At 55.0% G+C, this 17,214-nt stretch overlaps 6 protein-coding genes across 6 annotated transcripts; 4 read left to right on the top strand and 2 right to left on the bottom strand.

The window, feature by feature from the left end:
- On the top strand, positions 1 to 759 carry BDV59DRAFT_199456 (uncharacterized protein; the record flags this gene model as incomplete). Its single annotated transcript, XM_073693371.1, has 1 exon — positions 1 to 759. The coding sequence occupies one exon, from the start codon at positions 1 to 3 to the stop codon at positions 757 to 759; it is 759 nt and encodes a 252-aa protein (XP_073551014.1).
- Positions 760 to 1,722: 963 nt separating this feature from the next.
- On the bottom strand, positions 1,723 to 3,211 carry BDV59DRAFT_131673 (Iwr1 domain-containing protein). Its single transcript, XM_073686975.1, has 2 exons — positions 3,105 to 3,211; positions 1,723 to 3,047 (listed from the first exon to the last, which is right to left on the bottom strand). The coding sequence occupies exons 1-2, from the start codon at positions 3,169 to 3,171 to the stop codon at positions 1,816 to 1,818; spliced, it is 1,299 nt and encodes a 432-aa protein (XP_073551013.1). The 5' UTR covers positions 3,172 to 3,211; the 3' UTR covers positions 1,723 to 1,815.
- A 562-nt stretch (positions 3,212 to 3,773) lies between these two features.
- On the bottom strand, positions 3,774 to 6,767 carry BDV59DRAFT_131665 (putative differentiation regulator (Nrd1)). Its single transcript, XM_073686974.1, has 2 exons — positions 6,570 to 6,767; positions 3,774 to 6,440 (listed from the first exon to the last, which is right to left on the bottom strand). Exon 2 carries the CDS (start codon positions 6,402 to 6,404, stop codon positions 3,900 to 3,902), a length of 2,505 nt encoding a protein of 834 aa, XP_073551012.1. The 5' UTR covers positions 6,405 to 6,440; positions 6,570 to 6,767; the 3' UTR covers positions 3,774 to 3,899.
- Positions 6,768 to 7,877: 1,110 nt separating this feature from the next.
- BDV59DRAFT_172439 (asparagine--tRNA ligase DED81) lies at positions 7,878 to 9,972 on the top strand. The gene is made up of 2 exons (XM_073688711.1): positions 7,878 to 9,715; positions 9,776 to 9,972. Exons 1-2 carry the CDS (start codon positions 8,118 to 8,120, stop codon positions 9,900 to 9,902), a joined length of 1,725 nt encoding a protein of 574 aa, XP_073551011.1. The 5' UTR covers positions 7,878 to 8,117; the 3' UTR covers positions 9,903 to 9,972.
- Positions 9,973 to 13,408: 3,436 nt separating this feature from the next.
- On the top strand, positions 13,409 to 14,322 carry BDV59DRAFT_131175 (uncharacterized protein). The gene is made up of 3 exons (XM_073686970.1): positions 13,409 to 13,569; positions 13,857 to 14,202; positions 14,303 to 14,322. Exons 1-2 carry the CDS (start codon positions 13,515 to 13,517, stop codon positions 14,075 to 14,077), a joined length of 276 nt encoding a protein of 91 aa, XP_073551010.1. The 5' UTR covers positions 13,409 to 13,514; the 3' UTR covers positions 14,078 to 14,202; positions 14,303 to 14,322.
- Positions 14,323 to 15,529: 1,207 nt separating this feature from the next.
- Positions 15,530 to 16,521, top strand: BDV59DRAFT_131495 (uncharacterized protein). Its single transcript, XM_073686971.1, has 3 exons — positions 15,530 to 15,888; positions 15,952 to 16,013; positions 16,086 to 16,521. The coding sequence occupies exons 1-3, from the start codon at positions 15,786 to 15,788 to the stop codon at positions 16,392 to 16,394; spliced, it is 474 nt and encodes a 157-aa protein (XP_073551009.1). The 5' UTR covers positions 15,530 to 15,785; the 3' UTR covers positions 16,395 to 16,521.
- The last annotated feature ends 693 nt before the right edge of the window (positions 16,522 to 17,214 follow it).

Below are 17,214 nucleotides of genomic sequence, written 5' to 3'. Positions count from 1 at the left end.
ATGGAGACCCTCCAAGATCTACCCTCCTCGCGACAAAGTCGCATGGCCATCGACTCCCTGCTCAACCCTCCAGAGCACAACACCAAACCCCCCAGCCCCATGATGATCAAGACAGACCGGCCCTCGCCACGGCTGCAATACGCCGCTCCAACACCGCAATACTCGCCTCTCTACCCACCCAGCCCCAGCCACCAGCACTACTTCTACTCGCCCTACTCCGACACCAGCAGCGCCATCACGCACACGCATCACCACCACCACCACCATCACCAACCCCACTACCAGCAGTCATCCTTCCTCTCGTACCGGCCGCGCTCCGCTGAGTCCTCGCCGGGGGCGTACTCGCGCGACCGCTACGACTCGGTCAGCAGCAGCTCCAGCAACGCAGCGGCGGGCGAGCGGCGCCGTCCGCCCCGCCCCAAGTACGAGGAAGAGGAGATGTACTTCATCTGGTACCACCGCGTCGACCTGTGCCAGGAGTGGAAGGAGGTACGCGAGTGCTTCAACCGCCAGTTCCCTAGCCGCCAGCGCCGCGGCTTCCAGGGCATCCAGTGCAAGTTCTACCGCTTCATCAAGGAGAAGAAGTGTCCGACGTTGCGCGAGCAGCGCCGCATGCGCGACGGCGAGTTCCTGCGGGAGGGCGCCGGCCTGGTCGACTCGGCCGCGCCGCGCTTCGGCGTCGTCGAGTGGGCTGGGGTGTGGTATCCGTGGATGCGCGAGAATAAGGACCAGGTGCTGGCCCGCCGGATATCGGCCTGATTGTTGGATTGGGTTTGTGCGTGACGGGGTTTTCTGCTGTTCCATTTCTTTCGATGATGTTGACTTGTCTCGGGGCCAAGGGCTCTGAGCTTCACTTTACGGCCATTAAGATACCTCTACGTTCTATGTTTTATTCGTCTGGATTTCAGTCTTTTTTTTTTACTACCTGGGAGGTCCTCTGCTTTAGCCTAACCTGCATTGGGGGAGATTGTTTGAATATACTCGGGGTTTGTTGCCTGTCTTGTACTTCAGCTTTAGGTATACTCCATGTAATGCATGTATGGTACAGTCTATGACGGTACAGAATACCTCCCGATCAAGTAACAGCCAATTCTGTCTGCAACTGATTCATGGCCCTGCATTTGGATTCAGACAACATGTCTCCTTGACTCAGCTTATCGTCTCCCTCGAATCGTGCACCCCCTCACGTCAACATTCTGCAAATCGTATGAAGGATCGGAACCCTGTCCCGACACTGCTTAATATCCCTTTTATTGCCAGCGCTGCATAAGACTCGGCTCAGGTATGAGTTTCCCGTATCAGCAAGTCACTAAGGTGTATATACTCCTTTGAGCGTTATGTATGTACGTGCCTCCTTCTGTATGTGCGCACATCCATACAATCCATGGAGCATCTGACGTCGACTTACAACTTGAAACATATTCTGCATGCGCGGCCCGGGTTAGGTCCCGTTTGTCTTGCGGTGAGACGAGACTCTTAGGTACATCAGATACATATACATACATACATACATACATACATGCAGCTGAGCAGTCTGAGATCGTGCAGAGGCCGTCTGGCTTCGTCCAAGGAAAAAGTATCTACGTCTACCAGCTCTCAGCATCGGACTCCACGGCCCGCTGCCCATAGCCATAGAACCGTTCGCTGGCCGAATCCTCCAGATCGAACTCCTCGTCGTCGGACATGCCCTGTCGATATTTGCGGTAGACAGCCATCGCGTCGTCCTCCTCGTCGTCCCACGAAAGCTCCTCATCGGGGTAGTCATTGGCGGGATTATTCTCGGCTAGTCGAGTCAACATCAGAAACCATGCCATCTTAGTGCATCACCGCAAAAAGAAACTCACCGTTCGAATCCCCATCCTCGCTATCCCACCGGTCCTCGTCATCTTCATCCTCCACCACAAAGTGCTCCCAGTACTCCTCGTCCTCCTGAGTGATGACAATGACCCCGATGTCCTGCCGTGTCGTGTCGACCCCGGCCGCCCCGTGCTCATCCACAGGACACCGCACATACATCTCGTAGACATACTCCCCGTCGTCGCTTTCATTGCCCTCCCGCTCCACGGGCATCCCACCGTCCTCGGCAGCCGCCCTCACCCGGGGCTTGTTCGGCGAGCGCGGCTGGTACTTCAGCGGCGGCTTCGACATGACCACCTGGTCGCCGGCCTCTCTCCCCACTTGAGGGATACTCCTCTCCCGTTCCTCCTCAAGCCCGTTCCCCCCTTCCATCTCCAGCGCAATCATCTCAAACTCCCTCGCCAGCCGCTCCTCCTCGTCCTGGCCCTCCTCCCCCGGTGTCTGTGTCTTCTCCAACACCGCAGATAGATGATCCTTTGCCGCGGAAATCGCTGTCTTCCGCTCCTCGCGCCATCTCTTCTCGGCCTGATTCACAACAGGCCGTTTGCGCGGTCGCACCGGCGTAGTTACCGCCGCTGTCTCGGCTGCCGCCGCCGCCGCCGCAGCATCCGCCACTACCGACGCCTGCCGCGAATGGGGCGTGCGTTTCAGCTTCTCTACGAGCACCGCAACGCCGCCCTCCCGACGCTTCTGTACGCCACCGCCCACCGTACCCCGGAGGAGACTCGGAGTGGAGGCGCGAGAGATCTGGAACCGACGGAGAGCGGGGGTGGACGCATCTCCGGGAGTAGTCGTCGTAGCCGTATCCGTATCCGTAGCAGTGGTAGGAGCAGGAGGAGGAGGAGTAGCAGCAGTATTGGGGGTGGGAGAGGAGTGTAGCGCGCGCTGGATCCTCGCGTCGGCTTCCTTCCGCGCGGCGGCGAGTCGCTTCGCCTCACGGACTTCTGCACCTGGCGAGGTGGCACGAACCAGCGGGACACCTGTGGATGACGATGGCGGCGGCGGTTGCGGGCGCGTGCGAGGAACGGTGAAGCTGGTGCTTACGGCGCGTGGGCTGCGGATGGTGCGTGGAGTTGGGGAGGGGCTCGAGACGACCGCTGTGCCATTGTCGCGGGAAAGCGGCACCTGTACGCGCTGGAAGACGAAGTCCGTGAAGCGGCGTTTGGACTGGTGGAGGTCGGATTGGATGACTGGGTGGTGTTAGTTGGGAATGCTGGAGGACCGATAGGTTCGAGATAACGGCTTACAGAGGGTCTCCGGGGGTTCTTCTTCCCGACGACGTTTAATACTGATCTGTTCCGGGGGCAAAGGCATGGTGCGATCTGGAAGTTTGTTGAATTGCGGATGATGGAGGAGAGGAGAGAGGTGGTGATGACGGTGGTGGTCGGCGGCGTTCTTGCTTCCGGCCCAAACAGGCTAGTGCATCACGTGGCATTACCAAGGGTCCGGTTGTTGATGTTTTGCCTGATTAGGCCAGCATATACCTCCAGGGCTACAGGTGCCATCGTATCCCCTGCGAGATGCTCCGTACTTTGGATAGTTTGACATAGCTGTCTGATTCTTTTGCTGTCGCCACGCCCATCCACCCGGGCGCCCAACTATATAATCCTTGTACCCAAAATGCAACGGAGCCCACGGCCCCGTATTCCTTCCGTCACAACATCGCAATATGCAAGGGACAAAATGAACATGAATGAAGAGATCAGGGCCAAACCAAGCTATGGTATAGCCACTACCCCACCGTCTTCACCGGAAATAACACTAAACGAGAAGAAAGATGAGAACAAATAACAGATAGAACAGTCATACCCAGCTAGCAATACAAGTTGGTATAAGAAGATTATTAAAAAGTTGTATAATGTGGGCTGGCGGAGAACGAAATTTGCACAGACAAATCAGAAGAAGAGGGGGAAAGCGTTGATCAAACCAATACACAGAAAGGAAGCAAGATGTGGTAATATTGAAAAAAAGGTAGAAAAGAGCCCTAATTAAGATCAGAGGTGCGAGGAGACATCCACCCGTGCGCCTCATATTAGAATGGATTATTTCGCTCCAATCTCTTCCTCGGCCCAGCCGGGCAACGAACTCTCGTTCTGGATCGCCAGACCAAACCCGGCGTGGTTCAGACCGCCCAGCGCCGATGTAAAGCTGGAGAAGCTGCTCTGAGGTTGGTGCGCGACGCCCGACCGCGGATGGCCGGGCTGGCTGGAGGAGATCGGCCCAAATGGCTCCTGCGAGAACGAGGGCAGGCTGACCGCGCGGGAGTGTTGCGCCCGGGGCACGTTCAAACTGCTTGTACTCGCCGTGGCGTGGTGACTCGGGCCGGTGGAGCCAGTAGTGACGTTGAGGAAGCCGTTACTGGAGGGCTTGTGCTGGTGCAGCGGAGCGTCGATGTTGCCGTTGGTCAGCTCGCCAGTACTGGTGCCGTTGTAGAGAGGCTGTTGTGGGGGTCCGTTCTGAGGCTGGGACTGCAGCGAGGCCAAGGCCATCGGATCGCTCAGCCGGTTCTCCTGTTCATGAGCTTGCTGAGCAGACATCTGGTTCAAGTACATGGTTAGCGGGTTGTTCCCGCCCACGTTCAACACGCCTGATGGAGAAGACACCGTCTGCAGGGGGTGTCGGCCCTGTTGGCCGTTCTGCGAGCCCGTCGAGCCGGGGGCGGGAGAGAGGGCAGGCCGGGTCGGGCTCGACTGAGAGCCAGACTGGCTGAGGTTTTGCTGGAAACCATTCATGGCGGGGGAAGGCGACTGAGGCCCTTCCAGTCCGGATCCGTTACGACCCTGCTGCCCGTTTCCAGTCTGCCGCGGCGGGTTGCCGCAGCGGTCCTTTCCGAAGTTGATCTTAAAGCGCTTGTACTCGTCCCGGTTGCGCATGCCTTCAATGGCCTTGATGGCGTTGGCGATGTTGGTGAAGTTGACAAATGCGCAGCTCTTCTCTCGCAGGGTGTTCACCAATTCGATCTCGCCGTACTCGGAGAAGTCCTGGCGAAGGCGCTCCTCCGCCCAGGATTCATCCAGGTTACCCACGTATACATTCCGGGAGGCACCCCCGCTCACGGCCAGAGCGATGGCGGGAGGAAGCGGGCCAGAGTGCTTACCCCAGCCGATCTTCAGACGACGATTGTGGATCATCAATCCCTGGAGGTTACTCAGGGCGTAGAAGGAGGCGGCGGATGTCGGGTCAATGAACGTGACAAAGCAGATATGCTTGTCAGGGATGTAACGAATGTGGTGCAGAAGACCACCGCGAACGACATTGCAGATCTCTTCGATGGTAGTCTCCGGGTGGATGTTGCCGAGGTAAATGGTCCGGTTGCCCAAGTTGTTCACGCCGCCAGCAGTGGTTGCGACGGCGGCGGCGGCGACCGACTGCTGAGCGAGGGCATTGGTGATCAGGTCGCGGTCGGCGGAGTTGAGGATGTGCGCATACCCCGGCGCAATCCCCAGGAATTGGGCGGCATTCTGCTGCTGAGTTTTGGAGACGTACGCGCACCGATCCTTACCGTAGAAGACGCGTCTTGGGGCCTGCCACCGAGCCTCCTGGGGCAGTTGGGAGACGGCCTTCATGGCGTTGCTGATGGACAGGTAGTGCACGAATCCAATGGCTTTCTCCTTGACGATCTTGACGGTGTCGATGGGGCCGAACTTGCCTAGTTCCTCGCGCAGCTCGTCCTCGGTCATCTCCTCAGGGAGGTTTCCCAGGTACACGTTGCGGGAAGCACCCGACTGCTGCACAGCCAGGGCGACGGACGTGGGGACCTGGGAGGGCTTTCCCCAACCCACCTTGATATCGTTACCCTTTATGGCGAGCTTCTTGAGGATGGCATCGGAATGGAAATGTGTGGCGGAGTTGCTGTCCAGGAAGGAAATGAAGGCGCAGTTCTTGTCAGGGAGCAAGCGTACCGATTCGATCTGACCGCTGCGCACATGGTTTAAGATTTCTTCCGCGGATGTTTCTGCGGGAATGTTGCCCAGATACACGGTTCGGCTCGTCCCCGAGAGTAAGCCTGGTGTCACCGAGGCGGCCGGACTACCGAAGGCGGCGTTTCCCAGTCCGCCCATGCCGCCAACGGGGGATTGGGGACCGCCCAAAAGCTGGGAGTTAGCCATTGGGTCGGCGGGCATCATGCCGGGATAGAGACCGTGGCCCTGGGAACCCTGGGTAGGACTTCCCAGCTGGTTCTGGTGGGATTGTGCATGGGCGGAGGGATTGGCCTGGGGGAAACCACCGAAGTTGGTGAATTGGGGGGAGGTGAAGGCGGAGGGGGTGCCCGGTTGGAAGGGACTGCCGAGGAGAAGCTGGGAAGGGAGGAGAGGGGTGAAGTTCATGTCGAACGCGGTACCGGAGGAGGCCATGTTGTCTTGGCCCGGGGAGGTGTTGATGGCGGGAATGTTGGCGCGGCGCGAGTTTCGGTCCGACAGGCCCTGCAGGGGGAGGGGATTGGAGTTGTAGGCGCCGTGAGAGAAGCCGGTGTTGTCGGCGTTGAGGTGGGAGAACTTGGAAGGGATCAAACGACTCGGGATGCTTGCGGCATCGGAGGTTTGCATGGCGAGGAGGGGAGAGAGAAGGAATGACACGAGGGCCTGTGGAAGACGATTAACAAGTGGAAGGGGATAGTGGAAGAGAGAGAGAGGATAGAGAAGGAATCGAGACGAGCATGAATACAGGAGACGTGTCGAGAAGAATGGAATGGAATGTGCAGAGGGACACACCTGGTCGTGTCTTTTCCACGGCAATTGACAGGGAGCCGGGATACGAAGAGAACAGGATCGAGAGGATCCAACAGGATGGGAATCAGAAGAGAACGAACAGAAGGCAAAGAAAGCGAAGAGAGAAGAGAAGGGAGGGAAGAGAAGGGAAAAAGAAGGGAAGAGAGAAGAGAATGAAGGAACCCAAACAAAGAGAAACCTCCTGGGTTGGTGGAAGAAGAGAGAGGAATCGGGTCTGGGAAGGACAAAAGAGGGAGAAAGAGAGCAGAACCCGGGGAGAGGAGAAGAAGAAGAGAGAGAGAAGAGAAGAGAAGAAGAAAACGAAGAATAGGGAGGGAGAGAAGGAGGGTAGAGGGAGGGGAAGGATTAGGGAGAAGAGATGGAGAGGGAGAAAAAGGGGTTGTTGAAGAGGTGAGGAGTGTCCATCCAAGGATGTATGTATCAGCGGAGTGGATCACAGGGAACAGCAGATGGAAGAGAACTGGAGAAAATCAATCCGTCGAGAGTCAGTAGAAAAGTCGAATCGAATTAGAAGACTAGCATATAACCCATGTATCATCTCCCAGGAAAGGGGAAGAAAACAATTGCCAATAGTTTGGATCGGAGAACGTGGAGAAAGGCCGAATGAGGAAAAGCAGGAGGAAAAGGGGTTCGGGTATGGATTGTATACAAGGCGCTTCTTGTCTGATTGATAAATCCGGGTGATCATCCTTCACTCGTCTTTGTCTGCTCTGCTCTCCTCCCGTACGGACTGTCCGTCCGCCGTATGTTCTCCTCCATCTCTTGACTCTCGTTCTTGGTGCATTCTTGCCGACGGACGAGGATACGCCGGATGGACGGACACTGGATATTGCTGATGAGTATTCCGAGCCCCCCCAGGGTCATCGATCGTTCTTCCCGAGCAGACCTCCATCCTGCATCCTGCCCTGCACCAGATCCAACGTATGAAGTTCAGAATGAGGTGAAGAACGGTGGGGTTCTCAACTTCCATGGATGATGCATTCAGTCTGTCGGTCGATGTTGATCCGCTCCGGTCACCTGACTTATACATCTTGCTGCGTCCACCACACGATCCAGAAGATCTTGGAACGGAGTATGCCGTATGTCTATCTAGATTAGTTATCTCCTATATCGAAGTAAGGCGCATCCGCAGTAACCTCCCTCCTCCTTGCATCGGACATCTCACATCTATTATTGACCCACGCGACCACCGCCTTCTCGTCTCTCGTTGCCTGATCGCTCAGGCCGCAATGTGGGGAAATCCGCAAAATCCCAAAATTTCCCATTTTACCCCTCCAGTCAACTTCCTCTCGTCGTCCTCCTCGTTATTCCTTCGTTCGCCTCGTCTGGTCGGTCTGAGTCTTTCAATCCGGTACGTATCTGGATGCTCTAAACCCTTGTCAGTCCATTCCATCCCTTCCTCCACTATCAGGGTCCTAGTTGTTGGCGATGTGACTCATCCCGCTCCGACTACTTATCCCCTTCACCCCCTACATCTACAATTCCACCTACCACCATTCCATCGTATCGTTGGCTGAACTTCCCCAGAAAATGACGTCCATCTACATCGATGAGGACGTCGGAAGAGACGACGCCTCCGCCACCGGCGTCGAATCCGCTCCCTATAAGACCCTCGTCCATGCCTTCCTGCAGCATCCCCCCACCGAGGGCGTGCAATATCTCACCCGCAAGTCTCAGACCGACCCCGCCGGCGACAACGTCGATCCCGCTGCCAAATTGGAATGGAAGCCCGCCACCAAGTCCGCCCTGAAGAAGGCCACCAACCTCTACGAGCAACGGAAGAAGAAGGCCGCTAAGGAACAGGAACTCGCCATCCGGGAGAAGCAAGAGGCTGAGAAGCGCCAACAGGTGCTGGAGGAGGCCAAGAAGGTCGTCATCCACGAGGATCCTTCCCTCCCCAAGCCCGTCAAGATCCGTCTGGATGAGACCGACCCGGCCGTCATCCACTTGGGCTCCCCCCAGTCCGAGACCCCCGGCACCCGCGTGCGCGTGCTCGGCCGTATCCACCGTCTGCGCGCCCAGAAGGACGTCATTTTCATCACCCTCGCCGACGGCTATGGCTACATGCAGTGCATCCTGACTGGCACGCTCGCCAAGACCTACGATGCCATGACCCTCACCATCGCCTCCTCCTTGGCCATTCACGGCGAGATGCGCGCCGTCCCGCCGGGCCAGCACGCCCCCAACAACCGTGAGCTGCACGCCGACTTTTTCACCGTCATCGGCCGCGCCGCCGGTGACAAGGAGGCCATCACCAACCGCGTCGCCCACGACGCCGACCCCCAGACCCTCTACGACAACCGTCATCTCGTCCTCCGCGGCGAGACCGCCTCCGCTGTCATGAAGGTGCGCGCCGCCACCCTGCGCGCCTTCCGCCAGACCTTCGACGAGCACCGGATGCTTGAGGTCACCCCGCCCGCCATGGTCCAGACCCAGGTCGAGGGCGGCAGCACCCTCTTCAAGTTCGACTACTACGGCGAGAACGCCTACCTGACCCAGTCGTCCCAGCTCTACCTCGAAACCTGCCTCCCCTCCATGGGCGACGTCTTCTGCGTCTGCCCCTCCTTCCGCGCCGAGAAGTCCCTCACCCGCCGCCACCTCTCCGAGTACACCCACATCGAAGCCGAGCTGGACTTCATCTCCTTCGCCGACCTCCTCGACCACCTCGAAGCCGTCATCTGCCGCGTCATCGACCTCACCCTCGCCGACCCGTCCACCGCCGCCCTCCTCAAGCAGCTCAACCCGGACTTCAAACCCCCCAGCCGCCCCTTCCGCCGCATGAAGTATGCCGACGCCATTGAGTGGCTGCGCGAGCATGACATCCCCAACGAGGAGGGCCAGCCCCACCAGTTCGGCGACGACATCGCTGAGGCCGCCGAGCGCAAGATGACCGACATGATCAACCAGCCCATCTTCCTCACCCACTTCCCCGCCGAGATCAAGGCCTTCTATATGAAGAAGGACGTCGACGACCGTCGCGTCACCGAGAGTGTCGACGTCCTCATGCCCGGCGTCGGCGAGATCGTCGGCGGCAGCATGAGAATGGACGACTGGGACGAGCTGATGGCCGCCTACAAGCACGAGGGCATGGACCCTTCTCCCTACTACTGGTACACCGACCAACGCAAGTAAGTGCCCCCAACCCCTGTCTACCCATCTTTAGCCGAGCTAATTCGCTAATTTCCCAGGTACGGTACCTCGCCTCATGGTGGATACGGTCTGGGTCTGGAACGCTTCCTGGCCTGGTTGTGCGCTCGCTACACCGTGAGAGAATGCTCCCTGTACCCCCGTTTCACGGGTCGTTGCACGCCTTAGATGTCGATACGAAAGAGCTTAGAGAATACACTGGTTTATTCAAAATATTACCGTAGATGCGTTGATTGCATCCCGTTGATCCATCCATGACATTAATTAGTTCGTACACAAGCTAGCTCGGTCTAGATGAACTCCGACGGCCGCATTTGAACGTTTCCCTCCACCCACATCAAATCATCGCCACCGACGTCCGGAAGCCAAAAACCAGTCTACAAGGGGGTCGAAAGAAGAGTATTGTTAATGTCTCTTGTGATAGGAAGTAAAGACAACAAAATACGTTCAGCGGTAACAAGGCATGGCCTGATGCGCGTTGCGACGACGACGCGGAGAGGAGATTATTATGAAAGCATCGTCTTACTTAAATCAGCTGACTGCAGTCGCATTACACAGATAGTTATCCTGGTCGAGTCTTATGGCCCTTATCACAGGTTCGCATCACAGGATGGCGAAACAGCCAGCACAAGCAATCTACAAGATTGAAGCAGGAGGAGAGAAGAGTGATCATCATATCGACAAAAAGCGGGAGAATGCACTCCGTAGGATTGGTCTCCACCTGATGGTACCTCTCTGGGTCATTCTTATCTTTGGACTTTTTGGCCCAAATCAATCTCGGCATGTGTCAGCGTCTTAGGGATCATCCCTGAACTCTAGATGACTAGCACTTAGATGACCACAGCAATGCAGACATTCTTTGTTCCGTATATCTTGACAGACGTATCCAGCAACATCATCCTCCGGCGGTTCTCTCCCTCAACGTGAACTAGCGTTTTGTCGTTCTTCGGGGGTATGCGCTGCAGGTTCGTTCGCAAGATAATCACTAACAACAAGCTAATAGGCATCGCGTGCATATGTCAGGGACTTGTGAAAAGCGGCTCGGGCCTTATTGCGTGCCGATCCATCCTGGCTCTCTGCGAGGGGGGTTTCAGGATACCCGACGGCCCTCTTCATCCCCCTCTATTGTGAACTCCCTTGGACACTCGGGGGTCGACAGTCAGGTGCATGGTATTCCCATTTGGGCCGTAGCAACGGCGGTCACGGTCCTTGTCCCCTATGTGACAGATCGGTTGCGCAGGATAGATAGTACGCTTTCATCTTGTTTGGCGTGGTCTCGGCCAGTATTGGGTACATCATTCTGCTCTGTTAGGGCACTCTCCCGGGAGATCTCAATGCACACGTCCGCTATATGGCAGTGTTCTTTGTGACCACTGGGTGCTACATCGTCCAGGCAGTGGCAATGGTGTGGATGGCAGACAACATCAGTGGATATTATAAGCGTGCCATTCGCCTCGTAATTCAGGTTGAATTTACGAATATGGGTGGCATTTTCGCGAGTAATATCTTCAACCCATGCAGCGACACGATACACAATCGGCTACCTAGATACAGTGGTTCCCTTGCCATGATGGTAGTCTGCAGTCTTATGAGCACTGTCTTTACAGCTGGATTGGTGACGGAGAATAGAAAGTGCCACCAAGAGAAGAGGAAAGGTCGCCTTCAGTCGGACGAAAAGGTCCGCAATAACCTGAAATACGACGACCCTAGGTTCCGTTTCGGTCTCTGAAACCCGGTCATATGTTTGGGCTGATACGTGGTGTGTTGGGCTTGGTGGTGTCTGTGTATACGCTGCGGCAGGAAATTGATGACGACATTGGGGTTCTTGAGAGTATAGCTGGTGGTCACTGACGGTATGGACTGGCAAAACTAGACTGTGAATCTTCAGATGACTCGAAGGAAGAATGGTAGAGAGGTAGACGAAGTATGGGATGGGTGGATAGAGGTGGTATTAAGCAGGTGACTTCCTAGAGGCGCTTCTTACGACTTCAACCCAACTCTCACCATCTTCGTACCGCCCATCCACATCATGTCTTTAGCCCGCTTGGTTGCTGTATAAGGGAATATGAGCCGAACGTGACCTTCTCGCTCACAACATCCAGTCGGTTTACAATTCCCGGCCAACCGTCATATTAAAGACTCCTTCTTACGCTACATCCTTCACGTTGGGAGTCCCAAGGTCTCATTCCAAGCTTGTTAAAGATCCTCTATTGTCATGAGGCAAAAATACATTCCTCTTCTCCCTGGACACTGTTCTGCGTAGAGTCTGCGAGATCTTCAGCTAAAGTAATCCTAGGGTTGTTTGATGGGCTCGCCAGGGAGATGGATCGCCACGCAGCAGGGTGTGACGAACGCGACGAACACGGGCTATCCCAGGTATCCTACAAAGGTGAACGTGGCAGGTATGGAAGTTCGACTCAATCGTCCTCTTTCTAAAAAGCAACTAATGAGATTCCAGGCACCGATGGGGAGTTCAATCAGTGACCAAAGGCGTCTCGTCATCAGCAAATGAATTATATCATCAGGATCTGCTGAAATGATGATCAAAACCAGACACGGTATATATGCGACCAGTAGCAGGACTCCATGAACACAAACATGTGCTACAGGTCGGGAAAAAAAAAATATGCAGTACGCGAGGCAGTTGCTGAATGCATCCCCTGTGGCTACTGAGTTTGACTGCGGGATTCAGCTCCCCTCTCCTGGCCACCTGATCCGCCGGACTGGGACATCGCAGCCAGGATTTCCTCATGCGAGGCACCAGAGCGGATGACAGAGATGACTTCAGAAACAGTCTCCTCTCCTTCGTTGCAGACTACGTCCAGGAGTCGTTCCAGGAAGCTTTTGTAGTATTCCGTATTTGCGTGTCCGTCAGCAGGTTGGTTCGTCGTTTCATCTCGGCTACCCGTTCCGTTTCTATGGCCATGTTAATCACGCCAGCTTTCCGATAGGGGGCCCAGCAGTGCATTATTGAGCTACCTTGGATCCGAGGGTTGATTCCGCTGTTCCATCTCGACCTCTGGTAGTGGGACAGTGTCCTTGATGTCGGTTCACAGAGGAGTGGAGACGATTCGATCGATTCCGACGACAAATGTATCGTTCGTTTCTTCGGCAAAGAAAGGGCGGGATTATGCGCCCGATAGGGCGTTACGGAGACTTGACAATTGAATCGGCCCTTGGTCTCAAAAAGAGCCCCGTCGTAGTTGAAAGAGCGATGGTTTGAAAGAAATTTGACTGTGGCAACGTCAGTCACCGCAGGATGCGAAGCGAGCAAATGCCATGCTGGCGAGAACTCTACCACGCACCGGAGATGCTTGCGTGGGTTGCACCCAAGAGCGATGGTGTCGATTTGTCCGAAGACAGCTAAAACATGGGAGAGATCGGATGAAAAGAGAAAATGAGAATCGGAGCTGAAGTTAACCAGGCTGCGATGATCTGTCGCTGTGGGGGTGGTTCTCCCTCTAAATGTTATGGAGTACTTGCGGAGGTGACGCCCAAAGGAAGCTCGGAGCCATGCCCGGCAAAGACAGCCACCCGCTTGGGAGGCAAGCTCGTTCTGGGTGGATGAGGCCCGCTATTACCAGCGGTTGAACTATGACAGACTAGGCGCGGGTGCTTCACTTATGGGCTCTCCAGTCGATCGCCTGTTGGTAGCCAAACCCATCCAGAATGGCGATCCACGCCTCCCCAATACCTTTTCTCGCAGAATGTGGAACGTGGTGAAAACCACTATCCAAGAAAGGGATTCACCACGGAACGGTCGCAAAGGGGCATCCAGTCATGGCCATGCCAGATCTGCCCATATGGTTGTTGATGGGCCCGGAATTGTCAGCCGGCCAATCAAGCCAATGGGGCGCGTTCTCCGCCCAGTATTTGAATGCCCTGCCCATATCGACTTACTCGCCAGGGCCGGTGCATGGATGACCCTTAACCTTGGTTGTTGGACTTCTGGAATTCTTAGTAGGTAAGGTATTGGTCTCTATTTTCTTCGGTCTTATTCGATCAAGGGAACAGGCCCTCAAGGGGTTGATCCGTGACCAGCAAGTATCTCGCAGAGATGCGTCCCGACAGCATAACCAAGGATTCAGGTCACTTTCTAGGAAAAGCCGGCTGACGTCTCAGGTACATGTCATAGTGGCACGTATTCTTCGCCGTGTTCGCTCATATCCACTCACAAGATCGCTCCTTGCCTGCCCGGTTCGCTCCAAGTCTCGGCCTCCCCTTTAGCTATCAGCAATCCCATCACGTCTTCTAACCCGTTGCCTCATTCACACCATTGGATAGGGCGAGATGGAGACCCGAAGAATGACATGATGTGTGAGGTTGAGTTGCCTGGTGCTTAGCTTGCATCCCACCCGTTTGCCAGGAGAATCCCAGGTGCTGGGGTGAAAAAGAAACCCCAACCCTCGGGAGAAAGGATTCACGAATAGCCGCGGGTTCTGTTCAGTTCCTTGACGAGTTGGTGAAGGTTTGTATAAAACAGTCAGCCCCATCAGAGCCAGATTTCAGGCCAGAAGCAAAGTTCAAGAAGGTTTTCTGACAAGGATATGGTTTTGGCCAGCGTGTAGTAACAGGCACAACCCCTGGCGATCTCCTCTCCGCAATAATACCCAGCCTTCTGGTCTTGGGTAGTCCCCGGTGCTTTTCGAATGCCTCCTGCACGAATTCGAGCGAACCACACCAGCCTTCAGATCCCTCGAACCCTCCCTTAGCCTCCGATCACCGACGCTTCCTTAGACGCGCAGAGTTGGGCTGGGCCACCTGGAGAAAACACTCCTCCACCCCAGATCGGCCAGACAGAGTCTTTTCTCGGCCGATTTTGGTATGATCGGTTCTGTCCATGCAATACCTATCCTGTCCGTCCGCGAAGACAAGCCAGGAACATGCTTGCACACCATCGGTTTGGTTGTTCTGCAGAACAACCACTAGACGAGCGGCAACAACTCTCCATCATCTCCGATGGCAGTGTTGAAACAGACCTTGGTGATCAAGAAGTCGCGTTCTCGCACACTAGGATCTCCCGAGTGACCCTGTCCTTTTAGGGACACAGGCTAATAGCCCGTTGCGGGATGTAGAGATATACGGTCACGTCGATTCTGTCCTGTCATCCTAAGATAACTGATCGTGACGGAGTCTGCGTCGTTGGCCATTGCGGTTCAGATATCTCGAGTGAGGGCGATCATCGTAGTCTCTGCGACAATTTCTGCGAGTGTCGGGAGCCTTGATTTGACTCTACCAACTGTTTTAGGCCCAAGCTATCGGGGACCCCTTACAAGACAACGAAAAGCACTGTGTGTCCAACAACGATGCACAGCGAGACAAGCACTGGTGCTCTCGGGTAAGTGTCTTCGGGCTCCCTTAACCAAAGGCCTAGGGCATCCACGGAGTTGTTAACATCGGGGTCTGCTTGAGTGTCGTCCGAATTGGGGATTTGTCCCGGGAGGTTCAGAAGTCCAGGACGTTGTGGCTGAGGTCGTTTGGCCATTGATCGCCGGGAGGTGTTATAACTACGTTCGGCATCGTCGGGGGCGTGACAGCTTTGTAGGTTGAACCATTTGACAGAAATCGGGGACTTAGATTTACACAGTTAGCAGGCTCAGCCGGAGTTGTCTTCCCCCCGATAGGGGACAACTTACCAGGTGGTCCGAATCAACGTCCTCCTCGTCCCTTTCTTCCAGATAGCGACCTCGCCCTTCCTGGGTGGCGTTTGCATGCCAGGACCGCTGGGATAGGACTCCTTGGGTGAGACTGAGGACGCCCTAAGGACACCGCTGAAGCCAGCCGTAAGCGAGCCTGGATCTGAAGAAGCACTAGTGTGGGCGACCCTACATATCATCCACATCAACTATCTGCCTCAGGGGTTCGGATGAGAGTGGGTGTTCTGATGGAGTGGTGGAGGTGATGAATCCACATCCCAGAAAGTGTTAGAATGTCTGACACCGGTGATGCCAGGGGGCATTGGAGAGAAAGCCGTCCTCCTAAAATCATAATGGATTCCTGTTCCCTCCATGCAGGAGACATCTGTCATGTGCGGACTGGGCTAGTGACCGAATGATGTGCCTGATCCGCAGAGGCCTGAGTCTTTCTCTATCCTTAGAGAGAAGGGGGAGACCAGAGAGGAACGGCGTACCGAGTAGTGTGTCAAAACCTGGTGGTAAGCGGTGCCAATCGGATTCCTCATTAGTGAAGGAAAATACATCCTGAACGACTTCATTGGGCTCCACCATTTTCCCGTTCGAGCAGAGAAACCTTCGAGACCTGCACAACACGACATACTCCGTAGGTACAAGGTCTCACAATCTCCTCAGAGTTATCGTGATGTTTGTACTAAGTTGTCAACCACGATGACAGGTGCCAGATGAGTTACGGTATGCAGATGCAGGTGCTTCTTTGCGACACAAAGTAGGGCTTAGCAGCTCGAGCGTGCGAGCAAGTTCTATTTCGATTTTATGGCGGTCTTCACGGTGCGGATCGCCCAACAGATATGGAATCCTTGTGCTTCGCTGCCTGACACGGTTGTTACCTGTCCGTGAAGGACGCATATGGGGTGCTTACCAGAACTCTCGCAAGCTCTTCTCGGATCACGATCACCAGCCTAACGCGATGGGACTAATCTTTCCACAAGTGATATCAGTTAGGTTGAAAAGCTTGGCTGGTTAGAGGCCGTTCGCATGTCGATGGGCTTGTTGCATCCAAGGCCTCGTCGATGTGCTTCAAATACGGAGTATGGCGTTATGTTACGTCCTTACCCGCCATGTGTCTTGATTTGTTCGCCTGGAAATAATTTCCGTGCCCCTGGGGCCCGTCCATCGCGTTTAGCGCTAGCCGCTCAAATCGAACACGTTCGAAGTCTGTCACAATTTCATGGCGAGACGCGGCACACTAGACAGCCTTAAGGCTGTGTCTAGCAGGGATGCGGCTGCTACGAACTGTTTATAGTTCGGTTTATTTTGCTCAATATCATAGACAGTATCTAGATGAACCAGGCACTAACTACAGCATTACACCTGCTGACGAGATACTGTTCTGGCTGATGACGACAAAGCGAGCAGATTTCCAATTTTCAGGCTAATTACAATCAAACTGCCAGAGAACAGTTGTGCAAAGCCAAGGCTTGCCCATGGCAGGACGCTGTCTTGCTATCCTGAGGGCTTTGTACACTGCGGTTGTGCGCATAATGATATCGATATTACATAATTTACACATGCATAGTTATATCGAACGCTCTGTGATTCCTCAGGCTGCAAATCATACATTTGGGCAGACCGCAGGAGACACAGAGCGCATTCCCGCAGGAAAGTTCATTCGAGACATTCCACAGATAGAGGAGAGCTCCTGCGTAGCTTTCTGAGTGCAGCGCTTAACACATCCCTGGTCATCCCTAGATAGCCTTCAATCATCAGCACTATATCTCAATCCACACACCAGGCAAACCAGAGCAGAATGGATGCAGCAGAATAATAGTAACGTCTTACAGGTT

Source organism: Aspergillus ambiguus (assembly GCF_047715705.1).
Source record: "Aspergillus ambiguus strain CBS 117.58 unplaced genomic scaffold BDV59scaffold_5, whole genome shotgun sequence".
Classification (NCBI taxonomy): domain Eukaryota; kingdom Fungi; phylum Ascomycota; class Eurotiomycetes; order Eurotiales; family Aspergillaceae; genus Aspergillus; species Aspergillus ambiguus.
This window is presented reverse-complemented; position numbering and strand designations above follow the sequence as displayed.

What these genes read in the sequence shown, in the direction of transcription:
- BDV59DRAFT_131673 (XM_073686975.1), bottom strand. Translation starts at nt 3,171, where the DNA reads ATGCCTTTGCCCCCGGAACAGATCAGTATTAAACGTCGTCGGGAAGAA. An exon ending in AGAACCCCCGGAGACCCTCT is followed by an intron (nt 3,048 to 3,104) that starts GTAAGCCGTTAT and finishes AACACCACCCAG; the next exon opens with TCATCCAATCCGACCTCCAC.
- BDV59DRAFT_131665 (XM_073686974.1), bottom strand. Translation starts at nt 6,404, where the DNA reads ATGCAAACCTCCGATGCCGCAAGCATCCCGAGTCGTTTGATCCCTTCC.
- BDV59DRAFT_172439 (XM_073688711.1), top strand. Translation starts at nt 8,118, where the DNA reads ATGACGTCCATCTACATCGATGAGGACGTCGGAAGAGACGACGCCTCC. An exon ending in TGGTACACCGACCAACGCAA is followed by an intron (nt 9,716 to 9,775) that starts GTAAGTGCCCCC and finishes CTAATTTCCCAG; the next exon opens with GTACGGTACCTCGCCTCATG.
- BDV59DRAFT_131175 (XM_073686970.1), top strand. Translation starts at nt 13,515, where the DNA reads ATGGCCATGCCAGATCTGCCCATATGGTTGTTGATGGGCCCGGAATTG. An exon ending in GGGCCCGGAATTGTCAGCCG is followed by an intron (nt 13,570 to 13,856) that starts GCCAATCAAGCC and finishes CTGACGTCTCAG; the next exon opens with GTACATGTCATAGTGGCACG.
- BDV59DRAFT_131495 (XM_073686971.1), top strand. Translation starts at nt 15,786, where the DNA reads ATGATGTGCCTGATCCGCAGAGGCCTGAGTCTTTCTCTATCCTTAGAG. An exon ending in TAGTGTGTCAAAACCTGGTG is followed by an intron (nt 15,889 to 15,951) that starts GTAAGCGGTGCC and finishes CGACTTCATTGG; the next exon opens with GCTCCACCATTTTCCCGTTC. An exon ending in TGCACAACACGACATACTCC is followed by an intron (nt 16,014 to 16,085) that starts GTAGGTACAAGG and finishes CCACGATGACAG; the next exon opens with GTGCCAGATGAGTTACGGTA.